Raw genomic sequence first — 21,446 nt, forward strand, 5'->3', positions numbered from 1 at the left:
AGGGGATTGAGATAGGGATGTGTTTTCTTCGGGATACACTAAGTCTGGGGAGGGGACAATACAGAGGTATTTGGGGGGGTTTTAGGGTCAGGACAAGAAACTGAAGAGCACACAGGTGTGTGTGGCTGAGAGCCCCAATGACTTTGTCTGTCACAGCTTTGCCATGGCCTTGTGCAGGGAAGGGGTTAAATCACCAAAGGAAGGGGCCTGTGGAGAGCGGGAAAGGCGGGACTGGCAGGGTTGGCCCATGGGAGCTGCAGCTGGCAGCTCTTCCGCCTGGCCTGCTAGGCCCTGGCCTTGTGGAGCCACATTGGTGTCGCTGCGGCCGCCCACACTGGGCCTTGGCCTTCACCTTCCCTGCTTTCCTTCCAGCCTCTTCCCAGCTCCCCTGGTCCTGGCCTCTCTACCTAATGCATTCCAGGTGTAGATGAGGCCTCTCTCCTACCCACCCTGGGGCAGCTTGGGAGGAGGGGGGTGCAGGAAAGGCATGGCTCTGTCTCCACTGTGCATCGTTTAGGGTGAGTCTCTCCCTCCTCTTGAAGAGGTGGTAAATTCTTTCCGAGAACATCCCTGTTTGGACCTTTGTCTCTGGCTATGGGGATAGCCCCTCCCCCACCCCCCAGCTCTGCCCCTTGGTGAAGTTTCAGGTGACTTTGAGCAAGTCAGTTCCTCACCATGTAAAACGAGGTTGTTAACTCCTCTGCCTAGGGCAATGAGGAATTGAACTGCTGTCAGCCAAGTTCACAGCCTTAGGCAGGACACAGTCATGTCCAGCTCTTGGCCTAGCCATGACCTCTTGTTCCTGTTCCATTGCTTCTCTAAGTCTGCCTCCTCCAGTTATTCTCAGGGCCCTACTCCGTCTGTTTTTTTTTTTTTTGTTTTAATCTGTCTCCTTTCTGATTTGTCCCTTCCTTCTTCTGTCTTCCTCTACGGATATTGCTGGGCCTCTTAGTTTTCCTGTCTCCTTGCCCAGGCCTCTGGTGGATGAGAGGGGAGAATGAGTGGGTTTGGAGGTTCCTGAGGTAGAGGTCGGGACCAGCCCCCTAGTAGCTTTGTCCTCTCAGGGAGGGGAATCCCAGCCAGCGTGGCAGCCCCATCACTGGGTAATTACTGCCCCCAGTGCTCCCTGCTGCAGCTCCACTCCCTTCCCTTCCTGTCCTCTGAAGTCCCCAGTTCCTCCCAGGGGTGGAGCTACAACCTCCCCCCCCACACCACAACGTCCTTCTCTGGCCTCTGGTCCAGAGAAGCTAGGTGGAGGCTGCCAGCCTTCACAGCAATCAAGTCACTGGGACTGGAAGAAGGACAAACAGCTTCTGATCTGGGGGTAGCTGTGTGCTGGGGTGTGTGTGTGTGTGTGTGTTAGGGATGTTTTTTGTCTACATGGGTCTGTTTTGTATATCTTAATGTTTTTATTTCTGTATGCCTAGGTGTAAGTTTGAGTATTTCTGTATAACTACATGTGTCCTGGGATCCATGTGTTCCAGGTTATATGTTATTTCTAACCCTATAGATACTTCTACTTATGGTTCTCTGTACATATTATGTATTAGTCAATCTGTCTCTGTAACTATGCTATAGTCACATCTGTCTCAATGTCTGTTTTTTTTTTTTTTGGTCGGTCGTGGGACTTGAACTCTCGGTCTGGGCACTCTCCCTGAGCTCTTCAGCTCAAGGCTGCCACCCTACCCCTTGAGCCACAGCGCCACTTCCGATTTTCTGGTGTTTAATTAGAGATAAGAATCTCTTGGAATTTAATGCCTGGGCTGGCTTTGAACCGTGATCCTCAGATTTCAGCTTCCTAAGTAGCTAGGATTACAGGTGTGAGCCAACGCTCCCAGACTCAGTGTCTATTTTTGTATGTTCACTAGTACTGGGGCTTGAACTCTGGGCCTCACTCTTCATTTTTTTAAATTTTTCCAGTTCTGGGCCTTGAACTCAGGGCCTGGGCACTGTCCCTGAGCTTCTTTTGCTCAAGGCTAGTGCTCTACCATTTGAGCCATAGCACCACATCTGGATTTTTCTGTTTATGTGGTACTGAGTAATCAAATCCAGAGCTTTGTGCATGCTAAGCAAGCACTCTACCACTAAGCCACATTCCCAGCCCTCTTACTTCACATTTTATTTATTTAAGTAGTTGTTACAAAGGGCTTCAATTCAATATATATGCTTAGATTACAATTCATTTTTATCAATGTAACCTCTTTCATTGTTGGCTCTTGTACTCATAGCTAACTGTCTAAGACTTGAGCCACACCACCAGTTTACGTCTTTGGCTAGATATTCGAGATGATCTCTAGTATTTGTCTGGCTGAGCTGGCTTGAATAGTGATCCTCAGATTGTCTCTGACTCTTGATTGTGATGGAGAGTCCTGCCCTTCTTCCTGCCGTAAAACCTTCTGATAAACCCAGCACTCCATCCCCGAAACACATGCTTCTTCACCCATACCCTCTGCCAAGTAACAACACATTTGCTGCTTTTCTTCCCAGGACCATCCTCAGTAATATATTCTATCCTGGACGGCTCAACTAAAAGCCATCTTCTTTGAAATGTTTGTTGTTGTTATTGGTGTGGTGGTCGTGGAGCTTGAACTCAAGGTCTGGGGGGTGTCCCTGAGCTTTTTCACTCAAGGCTAGTAGTGCTCTAACCACTTTAAGTCACAACATCACTTCCGGTTTCCTGGTGGTAATAAGAGTCACACAGACTTTCCTGCCCAGGCTGGCTTCAAGCTTAGATCCTCAGATCTCAGCCTCCTGATTAGTCAGGATTAAAGGTGTGAGCCACCAACACCTGGCAAAAGCCATCTTTAGAAAATCCTTTCCACTTCCCCTCCACAGGTGAATTCTTTTCAGTAGTTGGTGAAAATGAGTTTTGTGATACTAGATACAGACTCATTTGGGATCTAGCCCTAACACAATTATTTCTTCTTGTGTATCCTCAAGATAGTTATTTTGCTGCTTTGAACATCGGGTTTTTTTTTTATCTGTAAAATGGAACAGAATTGTTAGGAATGTGCTACACAGAAATGTATCAAAATAATGCCTGGCCAAAGTAGATATTCAACACGCAGTTGAATTTTCCCACCCTATGTCTTCTATTAAAAAAAAGTTACAGCTTGAATTCCAGAGAAGTGTATGTGTGTACAGTGTGTACGTGCGTGCTGGTATTTGAACTCATGACCTCTGTCACTTGTTTGGCTTTTTTTGCTAGACTACTGGTCTACCATTTGACCCACACCAACACTTCTGGCTTTCTGCTGGTGAGTTGGAGATAATGTCATGGATTTTCTGTCCATGTTGGTTTAGATCTTTGATCCTCAGATCTCACCCTCCTGAATACCTAGGATTACAGGCATGAGCTACTATTGCCAAGCTCCTAGGAATTCTCTGTGTTCTTTGATTGCATGCTATCTTCTGTAGCTATCCTACACAGAGACAGGAGAGGATCTCTCTGAGCAGGACAGAGCAAAAAGAAAATTCCTTTTCATGACACTAATAAGTACTGTATGAACCAGCTTCCCTGAACTGCTTAGGTCCAAAATATAGGACAGGGGGCCTTCATGGAAACATAAACAGCAGCGATAGAAGGACCTTTATGGACTGTAACTCAGATATTGGGATATGATGGCTCCAAGTTGTATTTGATTGAGACATTACATTTGACCTGGTTGCAATGAGCTCAAGTCTTTAATCCTAGTGCTTGGATTAGAGGATCTCAGAAAAGTTTGAGAGACTCCATCTTAAGTCTGGCTGGGTGTGATGGTATGCAGCTGTCATCCTAGCTATGCAGAGAAGCACAAATAGAATTTCAGCTCAGGTTGGCCCAACCACAAAGGGAGATCCTATCATTAAAAAACCAACACAAAAGACTTGCAGAGTTGTCTGGGGGTTTGACCTAGTGGTAGAGTGCTTGCTTAGCATGCACGAAGACCTGGATTTGATTCCTTGCTTATCACTTACATAGAAAAAGCCGGAAGTGGGGCTGTGGCTTAAGTGGCAGAGCATTAGCCTTGAGAAAGCTCAAGGACGGTGCTCAGGCCCTCAGTTCAAGTCCCAGGACTGGAAAAAAAGAAAAGGAGATCTGAGGGTTGAGGTTCAAAGCCAGCCCAGACAGAGTCCATGAACTCATTTCCAGTTAACCAACAAAAAGCTAGAAGTGAAGCTGTGTCTCAGTTGGTAGAGCACCAGCCTTGAGCTAAAAAGCAAAGTGAGAGTGCCCTGATAGCCGTTGTACTAGCACCAAAGGGGTGGGAGGGAGAAAGATTGTGTATAAAAAGCTACATTTCAGCTGGGTGTTGTGACTCACGCCTATAATCCTAGCTCCTTGGGAGGCTGAGATCTGAGTTTTACAGTTCAAAGCCAATCCAGCACTAAAGACCATCAGACTCTTATCTCCAGTTAACTAATAGAAAACCGAAAGTGCTGCTGTGGCTCAAGGGGTAGAGCGGGAGCCTTGAGCTGAAGAGCTCAGGGACAGTGCCCAGGCTCACAGTTCAAGCCCCAGACCCACACACAAACGCACACAAAAAAAGCTACATTTCTGGATTCTCTTGAAATACTAGGTGATCTTAACAATACAGGGCCCTATTCCTGTGAAGTAATAACTGTACGAGGGGAGGAGCTACTGTTCCTACATTAGTGAAGCATGTGCTCTGCAGTTTCTCCTAGTCCCCAGCATTCCTTTTTTGTGTGTGGTTTATCTTGGTGTTTTTTTTCCTAAAAACAGTATAAATCTAGACAAGTTGTTAATAGCACAGTCAAATATAACACATTTTGTGTTTGATTTATTCAGAAATGTGCTGAATTCTAGAACCAATTAATTACATGATATAATTCTAATTTTTTTTGTCACTCATAGGGCTTGAACTCTGAGCCTGGGCAATGTTCCTAAGACAGCTCAAGGCTATCACTCTACCACATGAGCCACAGTGCCACTCCCGGTTTTCTGGTGATTAACTGGAGATAAGTGCTGGGCACAGTGGCTCACACCTGTAATCCTAGCTACTCAGGATGCTGAGATCTAAGGATCGTGGCTCAAAGCCAGCCCAGGCACTAAACTCTGAGAGACTCTTAGCTCCAGTTAACCACTAGAACACCAGAAGTGGTGCTGTGGCTGCCGGGTAGGGTGGTAGCCTTGAGTTGAAGAGTTCAGGGACAGCACCCAGGCTCAGAGTTCAAGCCCCACTACTGACAAAAAAAAATCCCACAGACTTTTGTACTCCGGCTGGCTTTGAACCATGATCCTCAGCTATTTAGCCTCCTTAGTAGTTAAGATTACAGGCATGAACCACCAGCTCCAGTCTAATAATTCTAATTTCTTTGTCCTAGTCCTGGGTTCTTAAAATCAGGGCTTAGTGATTATGCTTGAGCTTTTTTGCTCAAGGCTAGCACTCTACCACTCAATGCACAGCTCCACTTCCAGCTTTTTTGTGTTTTTTGTTTTTTCAGTGGTTAATTAGAGACGAGAGTTTCAGACTTTCCTCCTCAGGCTGGCTTCTTTATTTTTTTGTCAGTCCTGGGCTTGAGCTTCAGGGCCTGAGCACTGTCTTTGGGCTTTCCTCAAGGCTAGAATCCTACCATTTGAGCCAAAGTATGACTTCCAGTTTTTTCTGTGTATGTGGTACCAAGGAATCAAACCCAGGTCTTCCTGCATTCTAGGCAAGCACTCTACCACTAGGCCAAACTGCCAGCCCCTCAGGCTGGTTTCTAACCATGAACCTCAGTTCTCTGTCTCCTGAGTAGCTAGGACTGCAGGTGTGATCCATTGGCCTCCAGAAATTCTATTTTAACAAAAAATTCTTTTCACATGTAGGGCTTTATCAACAAGGATTATATATATTTTTGTAAAATTGTAAGTTATCTTTAAGTAGTTGTACAAAGGGGTTGCAATTCACTCACCATTGTAATATTGAAAGTTCCTCAGTTATCACAAGGGGTATAATCTTACTTTACTGTTGGGGGTCTCACATTACAAAATAATGGCTTCTCCATTTTACCAGCATTGCCAGATCTTACATTTACATATAGGTCATTCATTTTGGGGAATGGCTTCTGTGGAACTTCACAGCTAGAACTTTTTTTGGTACTAGTGTTGGGGTTTTGTGCTATCTTAGTTAGCTTTACCTTATTCCCATCCCCAAAGCTGGAGCTTTACCATTTGAGTCACAGCTTCATTTCTGGCTTGTTCCTTTGTCTGCCCGAGGTAACTTCAAACCATTATCCTTAGATCTCAGTCTCCAGAGAAAGTAGGATTAAAGGCATGAAACACCAGTGCCCAGCCAGATAATGCCTTTAAAAATGGGTCTGGGAGGGTAGCCTAGTGGTAGAGTGCTCCCCTAGCATGCATGAAGCCCTGGGTTTGAATGCTGAGTACCACATACCCAGAAAAAGCCAGAAGTGGCACTGTGTGGCTCAAGTGGCAGAGTGCTAGCCTTGATCAAAAAGTGTCCAAGGAAAGTGCCCTGGCCCTGGGTTCAAGCCCCAGAACTAGCAAAAAAAAAGAAAGAAAGAAAGAAAGAAAGAAAAGAAAAAAAAGAAAAGGTCCTCCATTTTGTGAAAGCTTAGCTTTGCAGGTGAGAGCAATCTTCAGGAAGCCCTTACTTGCAAGAGTGGCTCCCATTCTCCAAAATGTCTTCACTGTAAGGAAACACCCCATTTCTGCAAAGTTTTTACATTTAATGGACTCTAGTGGGCTTCAGAGAAGGAACCTCTGGATGACAGACAGTGTTCCTGCAAACATCTGTTTCATACTTGACAGCGCGGTGTGTTGAAACTTTCATGCTAGCCCAAGCAAGTTGTGAATGCAGTGTCACTGGAAAGCAGCACCACACAGCTGGGCTGAGCTCACAGATAGGCCTTCAGCCCTCGCTCCTTTTTTGGGGGGGGTCAGTTGTGGAGCTTGGGTGTTTTCCCTGAGCCTCTTTGTGCTCAAGGCTGGCACTTTATCAATTGAGCCACAGATCCACTTCTGATTTTTTGAATTGAGATAAGACTCTCATGGAGACTTTTCTGCCTAGGTTGGGCTTCGAAGTATGTCATTCTCAGATCTCAGCCTCCTGAGTAGCTAGGATTACAGACATAAAGACGTGAACTACTGGTGTTCCTGCTCTTTTTAACTCAAACTGAAATGCCTCTCCTCCCCCTACAACGCAGCCTTCCCTAAAGTCACTTTTCTTTTTGCTATTCTTTTCTACTCCCTCTAGTTCCCTTTTCCTACCCCACCCAGACCCAAGGAATTCATTCATCTCTGGGGCTTATCTCTCAGCTGGGAAAGGCAAAGAAGGGGGCCGGAGCTGTTTGGAGAAGGTTGCCTCAGCTATGAAAAGGCCTGAACCCTTAGGCCATCTTCTGCCAACCCTAGCATCTCAGTAGGCCCTCATTGGAACAGTACACCCAAGTTCCTCTCATTTTTTTTAAATGGGGAAGTTGATATCCCAAACTCTGAAGCTATGTCCCAGGTTACCAGGGAGTTAATGGACCAAGGTCCAATCTGAAGTTCTAATGGCTATTTCAAGATTAAGACTGGGCTAGGAGGATTGCCTAGTGGAAGTGTTTGCCTAGCATGCACAAAGCCCTAGGATTGATTCCTCGTTTCCATACTCAGAAAAAATCCGGAAGTGGTGCTGTGGCTCAAGTGGCAGAGAACTAGCCTTGAGCAAAAGTGTCAAAGGACAGTGCCCAGGACCTGAGTTCAAGATCCAGGACTGGCAAAAAAAAAAGTTAAGACAAAACTTCAACTAGGAAAAGTGAACAAGGGTGCTGCAGGTTAGGGAATGGGGAAAGGTTGCTGAAGTTCCCAGAAAAAAAAATGTGAGGGAGAAGCAATTTCTGGTTCCAGTATGAAAAAGGCTGAAGGAGGGATCCTTCTATAGTTCAGCTAGAAGCTGGACCTGCTCTGCCAGTAAACCTAAAAGCATGTGCTCGGGGCACCTGCCAAGCAGGGGCATGCAGCCACCAGAATGCTTTTTGGAATGATTTGGCTATGTCAACAACAATAAGTTGTCATGGGAAAATTCAAAACTCAGCTACACTTGTTGACACACATTTTTCCCCTTTTGTGTGATTTGTATTTTGAATTGTATTTGAATGAGGGAGCTAAGCCATCATGGTTATTTCACTGGTTGGCTGCTTCTGACAGGAAGCGAGTCTGACCAGTAGAGCTGTGATGGTGAGTGGGGCTGGATTTGGAATTCCTCTCCACTGATCATTAGCTCCACGTCAGTGGACTTGCTTTATCTCTGTGAAGTTATGTGTCTTCGTAGATGTGTGTTTCCTTTTCTGATTTTCAATATGTCCAGGGTCACATTGCTATTTCTCTTCATTGTCTCCATAGGCTCTTCCCCCAGGCCAGGAAACCACAATTATCTTATTTGCAAGAAAAGAAAACTGAGGCTCAGCTAGTTGGGGCCTGGGCTGCTTTGGTAATAGATAGTGGTATTGGGAGTTAAACTAAGGTCTGATTCCTGAGTCAGTTCTGAATACAGATGCTGTGGTGCCTTAACACACACAAGATTCTTAATTATTTCACCTTGCCCTTCTCCACCTCCTCTCTTTCTCCTCCCCCTACTCTCGACTTCCTCTTTATCTCCCCTCCCCCCTTTATCCCCTTTCCCCTCCCCCTTCTCTGTTTGCCCCTTCTCGCTCCTCTCTTCCCCTCCCCACTTCCTCTCCCACTCCCTTCCCCCTCCTCTTTAGTGTTGAGGATCTTGCCAGGCAATTGTTCTAACTGATCTATATCCCCAGCCTCATCTCTGTTTTTAACAAAATAAGACCAAATTGAAGATTATCTCTGAAATAATGTCATAGGTATCCAAGTACCCGCTGCAGGGGAAATTGGGTAAACCCCCTGCCTACATAAGACATAAACAGGCAGTTGTGGGGGAGGGCGTTGTTTGCCAGGTGTGTTCATTCATTCTGAAGCTGGAGTGATTCTAGGGGTAGAACGCAAGCCAAGAGAAGGTATTAAGCCAGTGTAAGACCCTGAGTTAAAATCCCAATACCAACCAAAAAAGAGGGGGAGTGGGCATCTCTGACTAGGGTTGCCAGAATTAGCTCCAGAAAGTTACAGCTAGATGACAGCATAATTTTTTTCAGGACAAAATGGGAAAAGCCAATCGAAAATTCAAATTGCTCTAAAATTCAGGTTTTCGAGTTTCATGTTAGGTAATATCTCTGTAAATATGCCAAAATCACTTACTATCCAATGCACTTGTGATAAATGATAGGAAACCTGTGTAGGAACCTTGTGTGTGTTTTTCAAACTGGGCATTACAGGGCCAGCTACAATAGTTTGTGCATGTCATCTCAGCTAATTAGGAGACAAAGATTGAAAGGATTATATTTTGAAGCCAGCCGGAACAAAAAGTTAACCAAGAAATCATATTAAACAAACATGCTGAGTGTGTGGAACATGCCTAGCTATACCAGTTGGCCTGTGCAAAAAGCATGAGACCCTATCTGAAAAAAAAAACTAAAGCAAAAAGGGACCGGGAGCATGGTTCAAGTGGTAAAGCACCTGCTTAATAACTTGAGTTCAAATCCCAGAAAAAGGAAAGACAAAAGCAAAAGAATGATACTTGATTGTAAATATGCCCAACTGGAAGAGAGTGGGAGAAGGGGCAACATTGTCAAAAAAGAAACATACTTTTTTTTTTGGGACAGAGTTGGTTGTGGGGCTTGAACTTCGGACGTGGGCACTATCCCTGAACTAGTTTACTATTTTGCGAGTGCTCTACCATTTTGAGCCACACCACCACTTCAAGTTTTCTGGTAGTTAATTGGAGATAAGTGTCTCATGGACTTTTGTGCCTGTCCTGGCTTTGAACTGTGATGCTCAAGATTTCAGCCTCCTGAGAAACTTGGATTATACATGTGAGCCACTAGTGCCCAGCAAGAGATGGAGGATTGTGTGTGTGTGTCTTTTCTTGGTATTGGGGCTTGAACCCAGGACTTTTCACTTGGTAGGCAAGTGCTTTGTCACTAAGCAACATATCAGTGAAACATACTCTTGTCCTGACTTATATAACTATAAACCCTCCGTACAACACCTTTATAATAAAAATAGAAACAAATAAGTATACAGCCCATGGTAGCCTGGGACTCTCCTCCTCCACCTTCTGAATACTGGGATTACAAGCATGCCTTTATTACCACACCCAGCTGTATAATTTTTTAGTCATGAAAAAACACTACTTTCAGCATGAAATATGCTTTCCCTAAAAATATTCATTGTTTTTCCAAAACTCAAATTTAATTGAGTGCCCTGTATTTTATTTGGCTATCCTTTCCCTTGCCGCTCCTTTCCCTGGGCTTCTCTGTTAAGCTGACCCCATTGCACTTCCTAAACCACCACTTTATTTTTCCTGAATGGCTGCCTCAGGTCTTTTAAGACTGGCTTATGCCTGTAATCCTAGCTACTCAGGAGGCAGAGATCTGAGGATGAAGGTTCAAAGCCAACCTGGGCACTAAAAGGTCCACGAGACTCTTATCTACAATTAACCTCTAGAAAACCAGAAGGGGTGCTGTGGCTCCAGGTATAGGGTGGTAGCCTTGAGCTAAAGAGCTCAGGGACAATGCCCAGGCCCAGAGTTCAAGTCCCACAACTGGAAGAAAGAAAGAAAGAAAGAAAGAAAGAAAGAAAGAAAGAAAGAAAGAAAGAAAGAAAGAAAGAAAGAAAGGAAGGAAGGAAGGAGGGAAGGAGGGAAGGAAGAAAAGAAAGAAAGAAACTCACTGGGCATAGCTTATGTCTGTCATTCTAGCTACTCAGGAGGCTGAGATCTAAGAATCACAGTTTAAAGCCAACCTGCGCAGGGAAGTTCATGAGACTCTTGGAGTTGTGGCCCAAATGGTTCGAGTGGTAGAACTGTAGCCTTGAGTAAAACAGTTCAGGGACAGCCTGAGTTCAAGCCCCAGGAGTGGCACACATACACATAAAAAGAAACTCAATGCTAGGCCCTAGTAGGGTTGGGAGGGAATGAAGCACTGGATGACTATAGTTTCTAGAAAGGAGGTGGTGGATTCTACCCTGGGAACTCTCTGAGAATAGGAATAGGATTTTCTCATTCCCCCAGCAGAGTTCACCAGGCTCTGAAATATCTGAGAGATCCAAACTAAACCAAGGGAAATCAGAGAGATCAAGGCTGTGAGGAGCCATAAAAACCTAGCAAAAAAAAGTTTCTGGTTTTTCATGGGCACTAGGGAGTTATGGATGGTTCTCCTGCAAGTATATCACATGATCTAGGTATAGTATACGAAAATATAACCAAGCTCCTCAAGTGAGCAAGCCCTGAGGCCTAGGGGAGTCACTGTGGGAAAAGTTAGGAGGAAATGGGCTGAAAAAAGGGAGGGGGGAAGGGGCCAGGAGTTTGGACTGGTGGTAAAGTGGTTGACCAGGGTTCTATTCCTCAGTACCACATACATAGAAAAAGCCAGAAGTAGTGCTGTGGCTCAAGTGGTAGAGCTCTAGCCTTGAGAAAGCCCAAGAACAGTGCTCAGGCCCTGAGCTCAAGCCCAGGATTGGCACAAAAAAAGGAGGGAGGAATACTAATATAGAGACAGGGATGACCCTTCTTCCCCTCAATGGAACCTGGCATGATTCTTGGCCATAGTTAGACACCTGAACTGGAGCCCTGCCAACCACTAGGGATGATGTTGGGGGTGACCACTGAAATTTGTGACCTTTTTGTGAATATATTGGGATTTGTACTCAGGGCTTTGTGCTTGTAAGGCTAAACCATGCCTCTAGTCCCTCCCCCACCCCCACCCCCGTTTCTTTTTAGATAGGGTCTCACTACTTCCTGCTTGGATGCATGAATGAACTCTGATTCTTCTGTTTGCATTCCTGTTGACAGGCATTTTCTGCCCACTGACCTGAAGCTATGATCCTTATATTGTAAGGATACTAAGCTATTTATTATTGTTTAAATCCCAGAAGTCTGGTTAGATGACAATGCATCTTGGTCAATGTCATCTCTTCCATTGTTCTACCTTCTGTCTTCATCCCATACCATACCCTCAAGTTGCATAGTTCATTAAAGAAATTGTTGGGGGCCAGGAGTTTGGCCTAGTTGTAGAGTGCTTCCCTAGCATGCATGAAGACCTGTGTTCGATTCCTTGGTACTACATACATAGAAAAAAAAAGCCGGAAGTGGTGCTAAGGCTCAAGTTGAAGAGCTCTAGCTTTGAGAAAGTCCAAGGACAGTGCTCAGGCCCTGAGCTCAAGCCCAGGACTGGCAAAAATATTGTTTTTTGTGTGTATGCTTTTTCTGTGTATGTGGTACTGAGGAATCATACCCAGGGCTTCATGCATGCTAGGTAAGCACTCTACCACTAGGCCACACTCCTGGCTCCTTAATATTTTTTTTTGGCGGTGGGGCTTGAACTCTGGGACTTGAATGATAGGACCACTTCTGGTTTTCTGGTGGTTAGTCAGAGATAATTTTTTGTTATTGTTATTCAGGTAATGTACAGGGGGTTGTAGTTACATAAGTCAGGTAAAAACTATATTTCTTTTTGGACAATGTCATCCCTTTCCTAACTCTCTCAGTTTGTAACTTTTCTAAATAAGTTATTTGGTCAATCATGGGACTTGAACTCAGAGCCTAGGCATTGTTCCTAAGCTCTTTCCATCAAGGCTAATACTCTACCACTTTGAGACACAATACCATTTCCAGTGTTCTGGTGATTGATTGGAGATAAGAGTCTCATGGACTTTTCTGTCTGGTCTGGTTTTGAACTGGGATCCTCAGATCTCAGCCTTCTGAGTAGCTAGGTTATAGGCATGAGCCACCAGTACCTAGCTAAAGAAATATTTTAATTGCCTTATAGCAGTTAAGTCTATGACTTCCTAAAGCACTGGGGTCTACCTCTGTCCTCCCCCCTCTCTCCATCTATGTATCTATGTATCTATCTATCTATCTGCACATAGATAGATCTATATAGAGATATACAGATATAGATATAGATTATTTTCCTGCCTTCATCTCCACACTAGAAACTGAGCTGAGCTGACCATCTCTGTCTACCTCACCTGGGATTCCAGGATACTCTCAAATCTGGCAATTTCATTTAATCTCCTATTCTGTAGGGCTGCCTACAAGGTGACAGAGAGAATGAAGAGACCAGCCCATCTGTGGGCTCCCAGGGACAGAGGGTGAGCCAGGGCGGCATCATGGAGGATATTATAATTACACAACCCTAAGGACTGGTAGTAGAGCAGAGAAGGGAAGTCCCACAGAGGCTCTGACAGAATGGGTAGGGCTTGCCCAGGAAGGCCCTTGTGCTTGGAGACACAGAGAAGGAAGCCTCTACAGGTATCCTATACAGGCCCAAGGAGGCAGACAGGGAGTCCCCAGGCCTCTGGCACCAGTGTGGCTATCTGTACAGTAGGGTGCCTGGCTTTGCTCACTGGCTGTTTGACTCTGGCAGCTATTCTGTGTATCTCTCACTTTCTCTGGCCATGTGTCTTCCCAACTGTGTCTCGGCCTGTACTTCCCTCTAGGTGATTCATCTTCTTCAACCCCCACACCCAAGGGGGAAGGCAGGCAGGACTGGCCAGGATGTGCTGAGCAGGACAGCTAAGCAGCCCAACTGGGCTACAAGGAGAAGAGTACCTCCTCTGTGCAGGCCGGCCCTGTCTGCTCAGGTGGAGAAGGACACTGGCTTCTAGAGCAAGGTACTGGGTGGGGGACCACCTGAGACTGTGGACCATAATCCCTCAGGCAGGGAAGGGCCCTTGGCTTGAGTCTCCTGCAGCCACGCTGGCTGGGCTGAAGCCAGGGAGGAGTCAGGGGCCTAGGGAAGCTTCTGGAACACTCTGGGTTAGCTAGTGCTGTCTTCCTAGACTGGGAAACTTAAGCCTCCTGTAACTTTCTCCGGCTATTGGACCTTGTGAAGAAAGGTGTGGCTATCTCTCTTCAGGCTGAAGTTGTTAGGTTTTTGGTTTTTGGTTAACTTTTGTGACTGTACTAGGTTTTGAACTCAGGTCCTGGGTGCTGTCTTTGAACATGTTATTGTGGTGGTGGTGGGTTTTTTGTTTGTTTTGGGTTTTTTTTTTTGGAGGCTGGCACTTTTACTACTTGAGCCACCACTCCATGTTGGCTTTTTGCTGGTTAATTGTAGATAAAAATCTCACAGACTTTCCTGCTCAGGCTACTTTGGAACTGCAATCCTCAGATCGCAGCCTCAGGAAAAGCTTAGATTACAGGCGTGAGCCACTGGCACCTGGCTTTTCTTTTTTCTTTTCATCTTTAAATCATTGTGCAAAAAGACCTCAATTCAATGTATTATGTGTATAATGTGTCTTTTTTTTTTTTTTGGCCCCTTTTCTCTTTCTGACCCCGCTCGCTCCGGCCCCGCTCGCTCCGGCCCGGCTAGGCCCCCTTTCTAGCTCAGGCCCCGCTCGCTCCGGCCCCGCTCGCTCCGGCCCTGCTCGCTCCGGCCCGGCTAGGCCCCCTTTCTGTATAATGTGTCTTGATCAATATCATCCTTTCTATTATCTGAAGCTGTATTTTTTCTGCCAGTCCTGGAGCTTGAACTCAGGGCCTGAACATTATCCTTGGACTTTCTCAGTGCTACAGCTCTACCACTTGAGCCACAGTACCACTTCTGGCCTTTTCTATGTATGTGTGTATGTGGTACTGAGGAATGGAACCTGGGTTTTCGTGTATGCTAGACAAGCTCTCTAACCACTAGGCAAAACTCCCGGCCCTGAAGCTGTATTTTTTTTGTTAGTCCTGTGGCTTGAATTCAGGGCCTGAGTCTGTTCCTTGACGTTCTCAAGGTTCGTGTTCTACCACTTGAGCTACAGCCCCACTTCTGGATTTTTTCTATGTATATGGTACTGAGGAATCGAACCCTGGTCTTCGTGCATGCTAGGCAAGTACTCTTACCACTAGGCCAAATTACCAGCCTGAAGCTGTATATTTTTGAAGCAGTCGAGTGGCTTTGTGGTTGTGTACATCCCTGTGATAAGAACTGGGATGCCATGGACATGTTTTTCTATCATGAATATGAAATGTTTAATTATGCATGTGTCTGATCCTGAGTATGTAGTGCTGTGTGTCTTTTTGCTGTTTTGCTTGTGAGATTGTGTTTAGCCTGTTATAATGGACTTTGCATGGCTATAGTCATTTTGTGTACCTGTGTGTGTAGATGTGCAAAGCCACATTATGTAACAGTGAAGCCCATGTGACCCTGCAATTTGAAACATAGTATGGTGATGCTATACTTTGTGACCCAGTGGCATCGTGTTTGAGGGTCGTATAAAAAATGTATGAATAAAAAGCTGGGCACTGGTAACTCATCTGTAATCCTAGTTACTCACAAGGCTGAGCTCTGAGGGGATCATGGTTCAAAGCCAGCCTTTACACTCATCCATGAGACTCTTATCTCCAGTTAAGCACCGGAAAACCAGAAATGGCACTGTGGCTCAAAGTGGTAGAGTGTTAGTTTTGAGCAAAAGAGTTCAACAAGGTTCAACACCCAGGCCCAGAGTTCAAGTCCCATAACCAAGAAAAAAAGACAAAAACAAAAAAAACCCCCAAAACTATGATTATATGTGAGATAGTAAAACTACCAGTGTGGGAGCATCTTTGTGACCACATATGACCATGATTGCAAGATTATATGATAACTTGCTTCTATATAAGCAAGCTTTCTTTTTTATTGCCAGTCTTGGAGCTTGAACTCAGAGCCTGCGCACTGTCCTTGAGCATTGTCAAGGCTAGTGCTCTACCACTTGGGCCACAGCTCCACGTCTGGATTTTTCTGTGTATGTGATACTGAGGAATTGAACCCATGGCTCCATGCATGCTAGGCAAGTAATCTATCACTAGGCTACACTCACAACCTATAGCCAAGCTTTCAAAAGTGTAATATCAGGGGCTGGGAGTGTTTGCCTAGCACGCATGGAAACCCAGGTTCAATTCCTCAGTTATACATACATAGAAAAAAACCAGAAGTGGGGCTGTAGCTCCAGTGGTAGAGCACTAGCCTTAAGAAAGCCCAAGGACAGTGCTCAGGCCCTGAACTCAAGCACTAGGACTGGTTAAAAAAAAGAAGAAAGAAAGAAAGAAAGATAGATTTTTTTAAAAAGGTAATTTCATGGGTGGTTTTGAGTGTGTGTGTGTGTGTGTGTGTGTGTGTGTGTGTGTGTGTGTGTGTGTGTGTGTGCATACATATGTATGGCCAGTATTGGGGCTTGGGGCCTCATAGGTGACATTTTTGCTCAAGGCAGACACTCTACTACTGAAGCCACAGCTCCATTCTACATTCTATCTATCTATCTATCTATCTATCTATCTATCTATCTATCTATCTATCTTTCTAATCTATTTTTTGCCAGTCCTGGGGCTGGATGGAGTTCAGGGCCTGAGCACTGTCCTTAGGCTTTCTTAAGGCTAGAGCTCTACCACTTGAGCAACAGCATTATTTCTGACTCTTTTTGTGGGTCATGGGGCTTGAACTCTGGGCCTGAGTGTTGTCCCTGAGCTCTTCAGGTCAAGGCTATCGCCCTATCCCATGATCCACAGCCCCACTTCTGGTTTTTTAGTGATTAATTGGAGATAATTGGAGAACCCAGGCCTAGAGTTCAAATCCTATGATCAGCAAGAAAAAAAAAATCTCATGGACACTCCTAGTTGGGCTGGCTTTGAACCAAGATGCTCAGATCTCAGTCTCTTGAGTAGCTAGGATTCCAGGCATGAGCCACTTGCAGCTGTCTGTTGAGATGGTTGATTTTGTGTTGCCATTCAGGTGTATTCTGGTGACAGAGTAGGCTCATTTGTTACTGGCTTTTATGACACTATGACACTGGGTCATAGGCAGTTTGTGGCTATGAGAGGCCACATAGATATGGCACTGTGTACTGGTAGTAGTTCAAGAGCTGTGGACTGATGCTCATTCACTGTCTTCACACCAACTTGTCTGTGGCTCTCTATGCACAAGGGCTTCTCACGTTTCTCTTCTGCAGCATGATAGACAATCAGCTAGCCTGGCATCCAGCACTCCCCTTCTCTGGCACACCTCACTGTCCTTAACGGCCTCACAGACTAAAACCTCTCTTAAGTGTGGCTAATTCCCTTTTAGGGACCCAAATAGGGCAGTATAGGAGACCTAGCATAAGAGAAAAGAAAAAGGGCACAACAAAAAAGTTTCCTCATTTTCTGAATTTGCTCCTTGCTAATTTTTACAATTTTTTTCTTTATTTTTTTTTGTCAATCTTGGGGCTTGAACTCTGGGCCTGGGCATTGTCCCTTGTGCTTCTTTTGCTCAAGGCTCTACTACTTGAGTCACTGTACCATTTTCCAATTTTTCTGAGTAGTTTATTGGCAATAAGAGTCTGATGGATTTTCTTGCCTGATTGGCTTTGAACTGTGATTCTCAGATTTCAGTCTCCTTAGCAGTTGTGATTGCAGGTGTGAGCCACCAGCACACGGCTTACTTATTTGATTTTGTGCTGGTACTGGGGCTTAAACCCACAGCCTTGAACATTCATTGGCTTTCTTGCTTAAGGTTGGTATTCTATCACTGGATCCACAGATTGACTTCTGACTTTTTTGGTGGTTAATTGGAGATAAAGTCTCACATGCTTTCATGTGTGGACTGGATTGAAACCAGGATCTTCAGATCTAAGCCTGCTGAGTAGCTAGGATTACAGGCACGAGCCATCAGAGCCTGGTTTGCTTATGTTTTAAAAGCATTCTGTGATCTAAAGTCAGATTCTGGGGGTGTTATGCATAGAGTGTGTAAATGTGTCAAAAACCTTGGGTTTTTAGAAGCACAATGTTTGCTTATTTGACTTAGGATCATCTGTGTGTGTGGCAGAGGCGGGGGGGTGGGTGGAATGGAACACAAGGCCTCACCAATGCTAAGGAGATGCTCTGCCACTAAACTATCATCATTGTGTGTGTGTGTGTGTGTGTGTGTGTGTGTGTGTGTGTGTGTGTGTGTGTGATACTGGGGTTTTAACTCAGGGCCTTGTGTTTGCCAGGCAGGTTCTCTACCACCTGTGTCACACCCCCAGCTCCAGTTTTTTTTACCATTTTTTCCCTTTTTCTTGTTGGTCATGGGACTTAAACTGAAGGCCTGGGTGCCATCCCTGAGCTGTTTTGCCCAAGGATAGTGCTCTATCACTTTGAGCCATAACACCATTTCTAGTATTTTTCTGTTGGTTAATTAGAGATAAATCTCAAGGACTTTTCTGCCCAGGCTGGCTTCAAACCATGATCCTTAGATTGATCTCAACCTCCTGATTAGGTATGGTTAGAGGTATGAGGCCACCTGGTTCTGTTTTCACCATTTTGAAGTATACTCAACTGTACAAACTTATACATAAGAAAGTTCAGCTATTCTAAATGCCATGCTAAGAAGGATCCAGGCACTGTTGGCTCACACTTGTATTCCTAGCTTCCTAGAGACTTCTACTATAGAGACTGAGATGTGAGGATCATGGTTCAAGGCTAGTCTAGTGAGACACATCCAGAACAATCTTATATCCAGTTAACCAACAAAAGCCATACGTAAAAGTGTGGCTGAATTAGTAGTGTGTCACCTGTGAGGGAAAATGCAATAAGAGAAATAAGAGAGAGAAGGTGGGGTGGGAGAAAAAAAAAAGAGGGGGAGAGCACGCAAGTGCACAAGGACCAAATTTAAGCCCTAGGACTGCGCCAGCACACACACACACACACACAGAATTTGAAGTTTTGTTTTCGTTGGTCATTGGGCTTGAACTCTGGGCCTGAGCACTGTCTCTGAGCTCTTCAGCTCAAGGCCACCTCCCTACCCTTTGAACCACAAGGCCACTTACACTTTTCTAGTGGTTAACTGGAGATAAGAGTCTCACGGCCTTTAGTGCCCAGGCTGACTTTGAACCTCGATCCTCAGATCTCAGCCTCCTGAGTAGGTAGAATTACAGGCATGAGCCACCACGTCCAGCAGGAATACAAATATTTTTTAGATGATATCCCCATTTTGACTGTGCAACCATCTATACCAACTTTATTTAGGACACTCACTCCTGCCCCCAGCCTAGTTAAACTTAGCAATGCCTGCTAGCATACATAGAATTACTGTGCTAATCACAGACAAGTCCTGTCTGTTGGTGACAACAGCCAGCCCCAGCCCTGGGCATCGCCCTCCATCTGAGGACTGGGCTAAGAGCTTCCTGGTAACGTAGTGTGGATAGAGAAAGGCTTCCAGATATTGGCTAGCACAGACAACTGCCTAGTCTCCTTTAGGATAAATGCAATCACCTCACCTAATGTTTCTTCCTTTCTGCAGTGCTGCACCAGGGAAACCGGATCCTGGTTAAAAGTTTGTCCCTTGACCCTGGCCAGAGTCTTGAGCCTCATCCAGAAGGTCCCCAGCGGCTTCGCTCAGACCCAGGCCCCCCCACCGAAATCCCTAGCCAGCGTCCTTCACCACTGAAGCGGGCACCGGGCCCAAAGCCACAGGGTAAGTATTTCCAGAAAGAACAGAAAAGTGGCCCAGGGGAGAGAGCACAGAGGAGGGAGAAGTTCATTGGTAGCAGAGGAGAGGGCGTTATTAGCAGTACCCAGAGGTTCCTGGGTGCTTGCTGATGGCTCATGTCTATAATCCTAGCTATTCCAGAGGCTCTAATGTGAGTATTGTGGTTCAAAGTTAGCCTAGGCAGGAATGTCAGTAAGACTCTTAATTGAAATTAACCAGCAAACAAGAAAGCCAGAAGTGGAGCTGTGGCTTCAGCGATGAAGCACTAGTCTTGAGCACAAAAATTCAGAGACAGGGCCCAGGCCCTGAGTTCAAGGCCACGACTGGCACATACATACAGAAGGAGTATCTGGAGGGAACACTGTCTCAGGGGCAATGCAGAAAGCTGTGCCCTGCTGAGAAGAATTACATACCCCAGGCAAAGAGAAAGAGAGAGGGGGGAGAGAGGGAGAGGGAGAGGGAGAGGGATTGAGCCAGCCAGGTGGGCTGACTTACACGTATAATCTTAGCTATTCTGAAAGCTGAGATCTGAGGATTTCTGGGGTTGTTATGCATAGAAAGTATAAATATGTTCAAAATAAGTCCATGCAGAAAAGTCTGTGAGATTTGTATCTCCAATGAATCCCAAAAAACTAGAAGTAGTGCTGTGGCTCAAGTGGGAGAATACTAGCCTTGAGCAAACGAGCTCAGAGACAATGCCCAGGCCTTGAGTTCAAGGCCAAAGGTGAGCAAAATAAAAATAAGAATAATTGGGCTGGGTGTTTGGCCTAGTAGTATAGATTGCTTGCCTCACATGCATGAAGACCAGGGTTCGATTCCTCAGTACCACATACATAGAAAAAAAGCTGGAAGTGGTGCTGAGGCTCAAGTGGTAGAGCTCTAGCCTTGAGAAAGTTCAAGGATGGTGCTCAGGCCCAGAGCTCAAGCCCAGGACTGGCAATAATAATAATAATAATAATAATTATTATTATTATTATTATTATTTTAAAGATGAGATTTGTAAAGAGGACAAGGAGTTACCTCCCAATTTAGCTCATCCATATCTCTCCTCTCTTTCACCATCCAATTCTCTAGTTCCCCCAAAGCCCAGCTACCTGCAGATGCCCCGGATGCCCCCTCCACCTGAGCCCATCCCTCCTCCACCATCACGCCCACTGCCTGCAGATCCTCGAGTGGCCAAGGGCCTGGCCGCTAAGGCAGAAGCCAGTCCCAGTTCTGCAGCTGTATCTTCACTGATTGAGAAGTTTGAAAGGTGAGTCTGTTTCTCTGTGAGAGCCTATGCAGTTAAGAGTAGGTCTGGAACAGGAAGGGAAAATTGTCAAGACCTCTCAGTCAAGCTCAGGCCCTACCTCCATGTGTATCTTCTGCCTCTGCCCTCAGAGAACCTGTGATTATCACCACCGAGAGGCCAGCCCCTGGCCCCTGTCCTGGTCCTCCAGAGCCAGCTATGTTGCCACAGCCACCCCTGCAGCCACCAGTGTCGCAGCTTCCTGAGGGGGAGGCCTCCCGATGCCTGTTCCTGTTGGCTCCTGGGCCCCGGGATGGTGAGAAGGTACCCAACCGAGACAGTGGCATTGACAGCATCAGCTCACCATCCAACAGCGAAGAGACCTGCTTCGTCAGTGATGATGGGGTCCCCAGTCACAGCCTCTGTGCTGGGCCCCCGGCCTTGGCCAGTGTACCAGTTGCTTTGGCTGATCCCCACCGGCCTGGCTCTCAGGAGGTTGACAGTGACCTGGAGGAGGAAGAGGATGAGGAGGAGGAGGAGGAAGACGAGGAGGAAGAGGAAGTGAAAGACAGAGAAATCCCAGTGCCCCCAATGGAGAGACAGGAGTCTGTGGAGGTACTAAACCCATGTTCCCCCAAGAGGCAGGACAATGTGCAGAAAACCAAGGATCCTGGCTTCTGTGCTTGGTTCTTCCCCAAACAAAGCATTGTTTCCATGTAGCATTTTGTTGTTGTTTGGTTTTGTTTTGGTGCTG

General features: G+C 45.7%; 1 protein-coding gene across 1 annotated transcript in view; it reads left to right on the top strand.

Annotated features, from left to right (window-relative positions):
* Nucleotides 1–21,446, top strand: part of Fgd1 (FYVE, RhoGEF and PH domain containing 1) — a 70,778-nt gene that overhangs the window by 11,162 nt on the left and 38,170 nt on the right. The window contains exons 2-4 of the mRNA XM_090326517.1: nt 19,276–19,449; nt 20,539–20,716; nt 20,845–21,307. Of these exons, the coding sequence (XP_090182643.1) occupies nt 19,276–19,449; nt 20,539–20,716; nt 20,845–21,307 (815 nt within the window). The remainder of the gene's footprint in view (nt 1–19,275; nt 19,450–20,538; nt 20,717–20,844; nt 21,308–21,446) is intronic.

Source organism: Megascapheus bottae, chromosome X (genome assembly GCF_031878675.1).
Source record: "Megascapheus bottae isolate mThoBot1 chromosome X, mThoBot2.hap1, whole genome shotgun sequence".
Classification (NCBI taxonomy): Eukaryota; Metazoa; Chordata; class Mammalia; order Rodentia; family Geomyidae; genus Megascapheus; species Megascapheus bottae.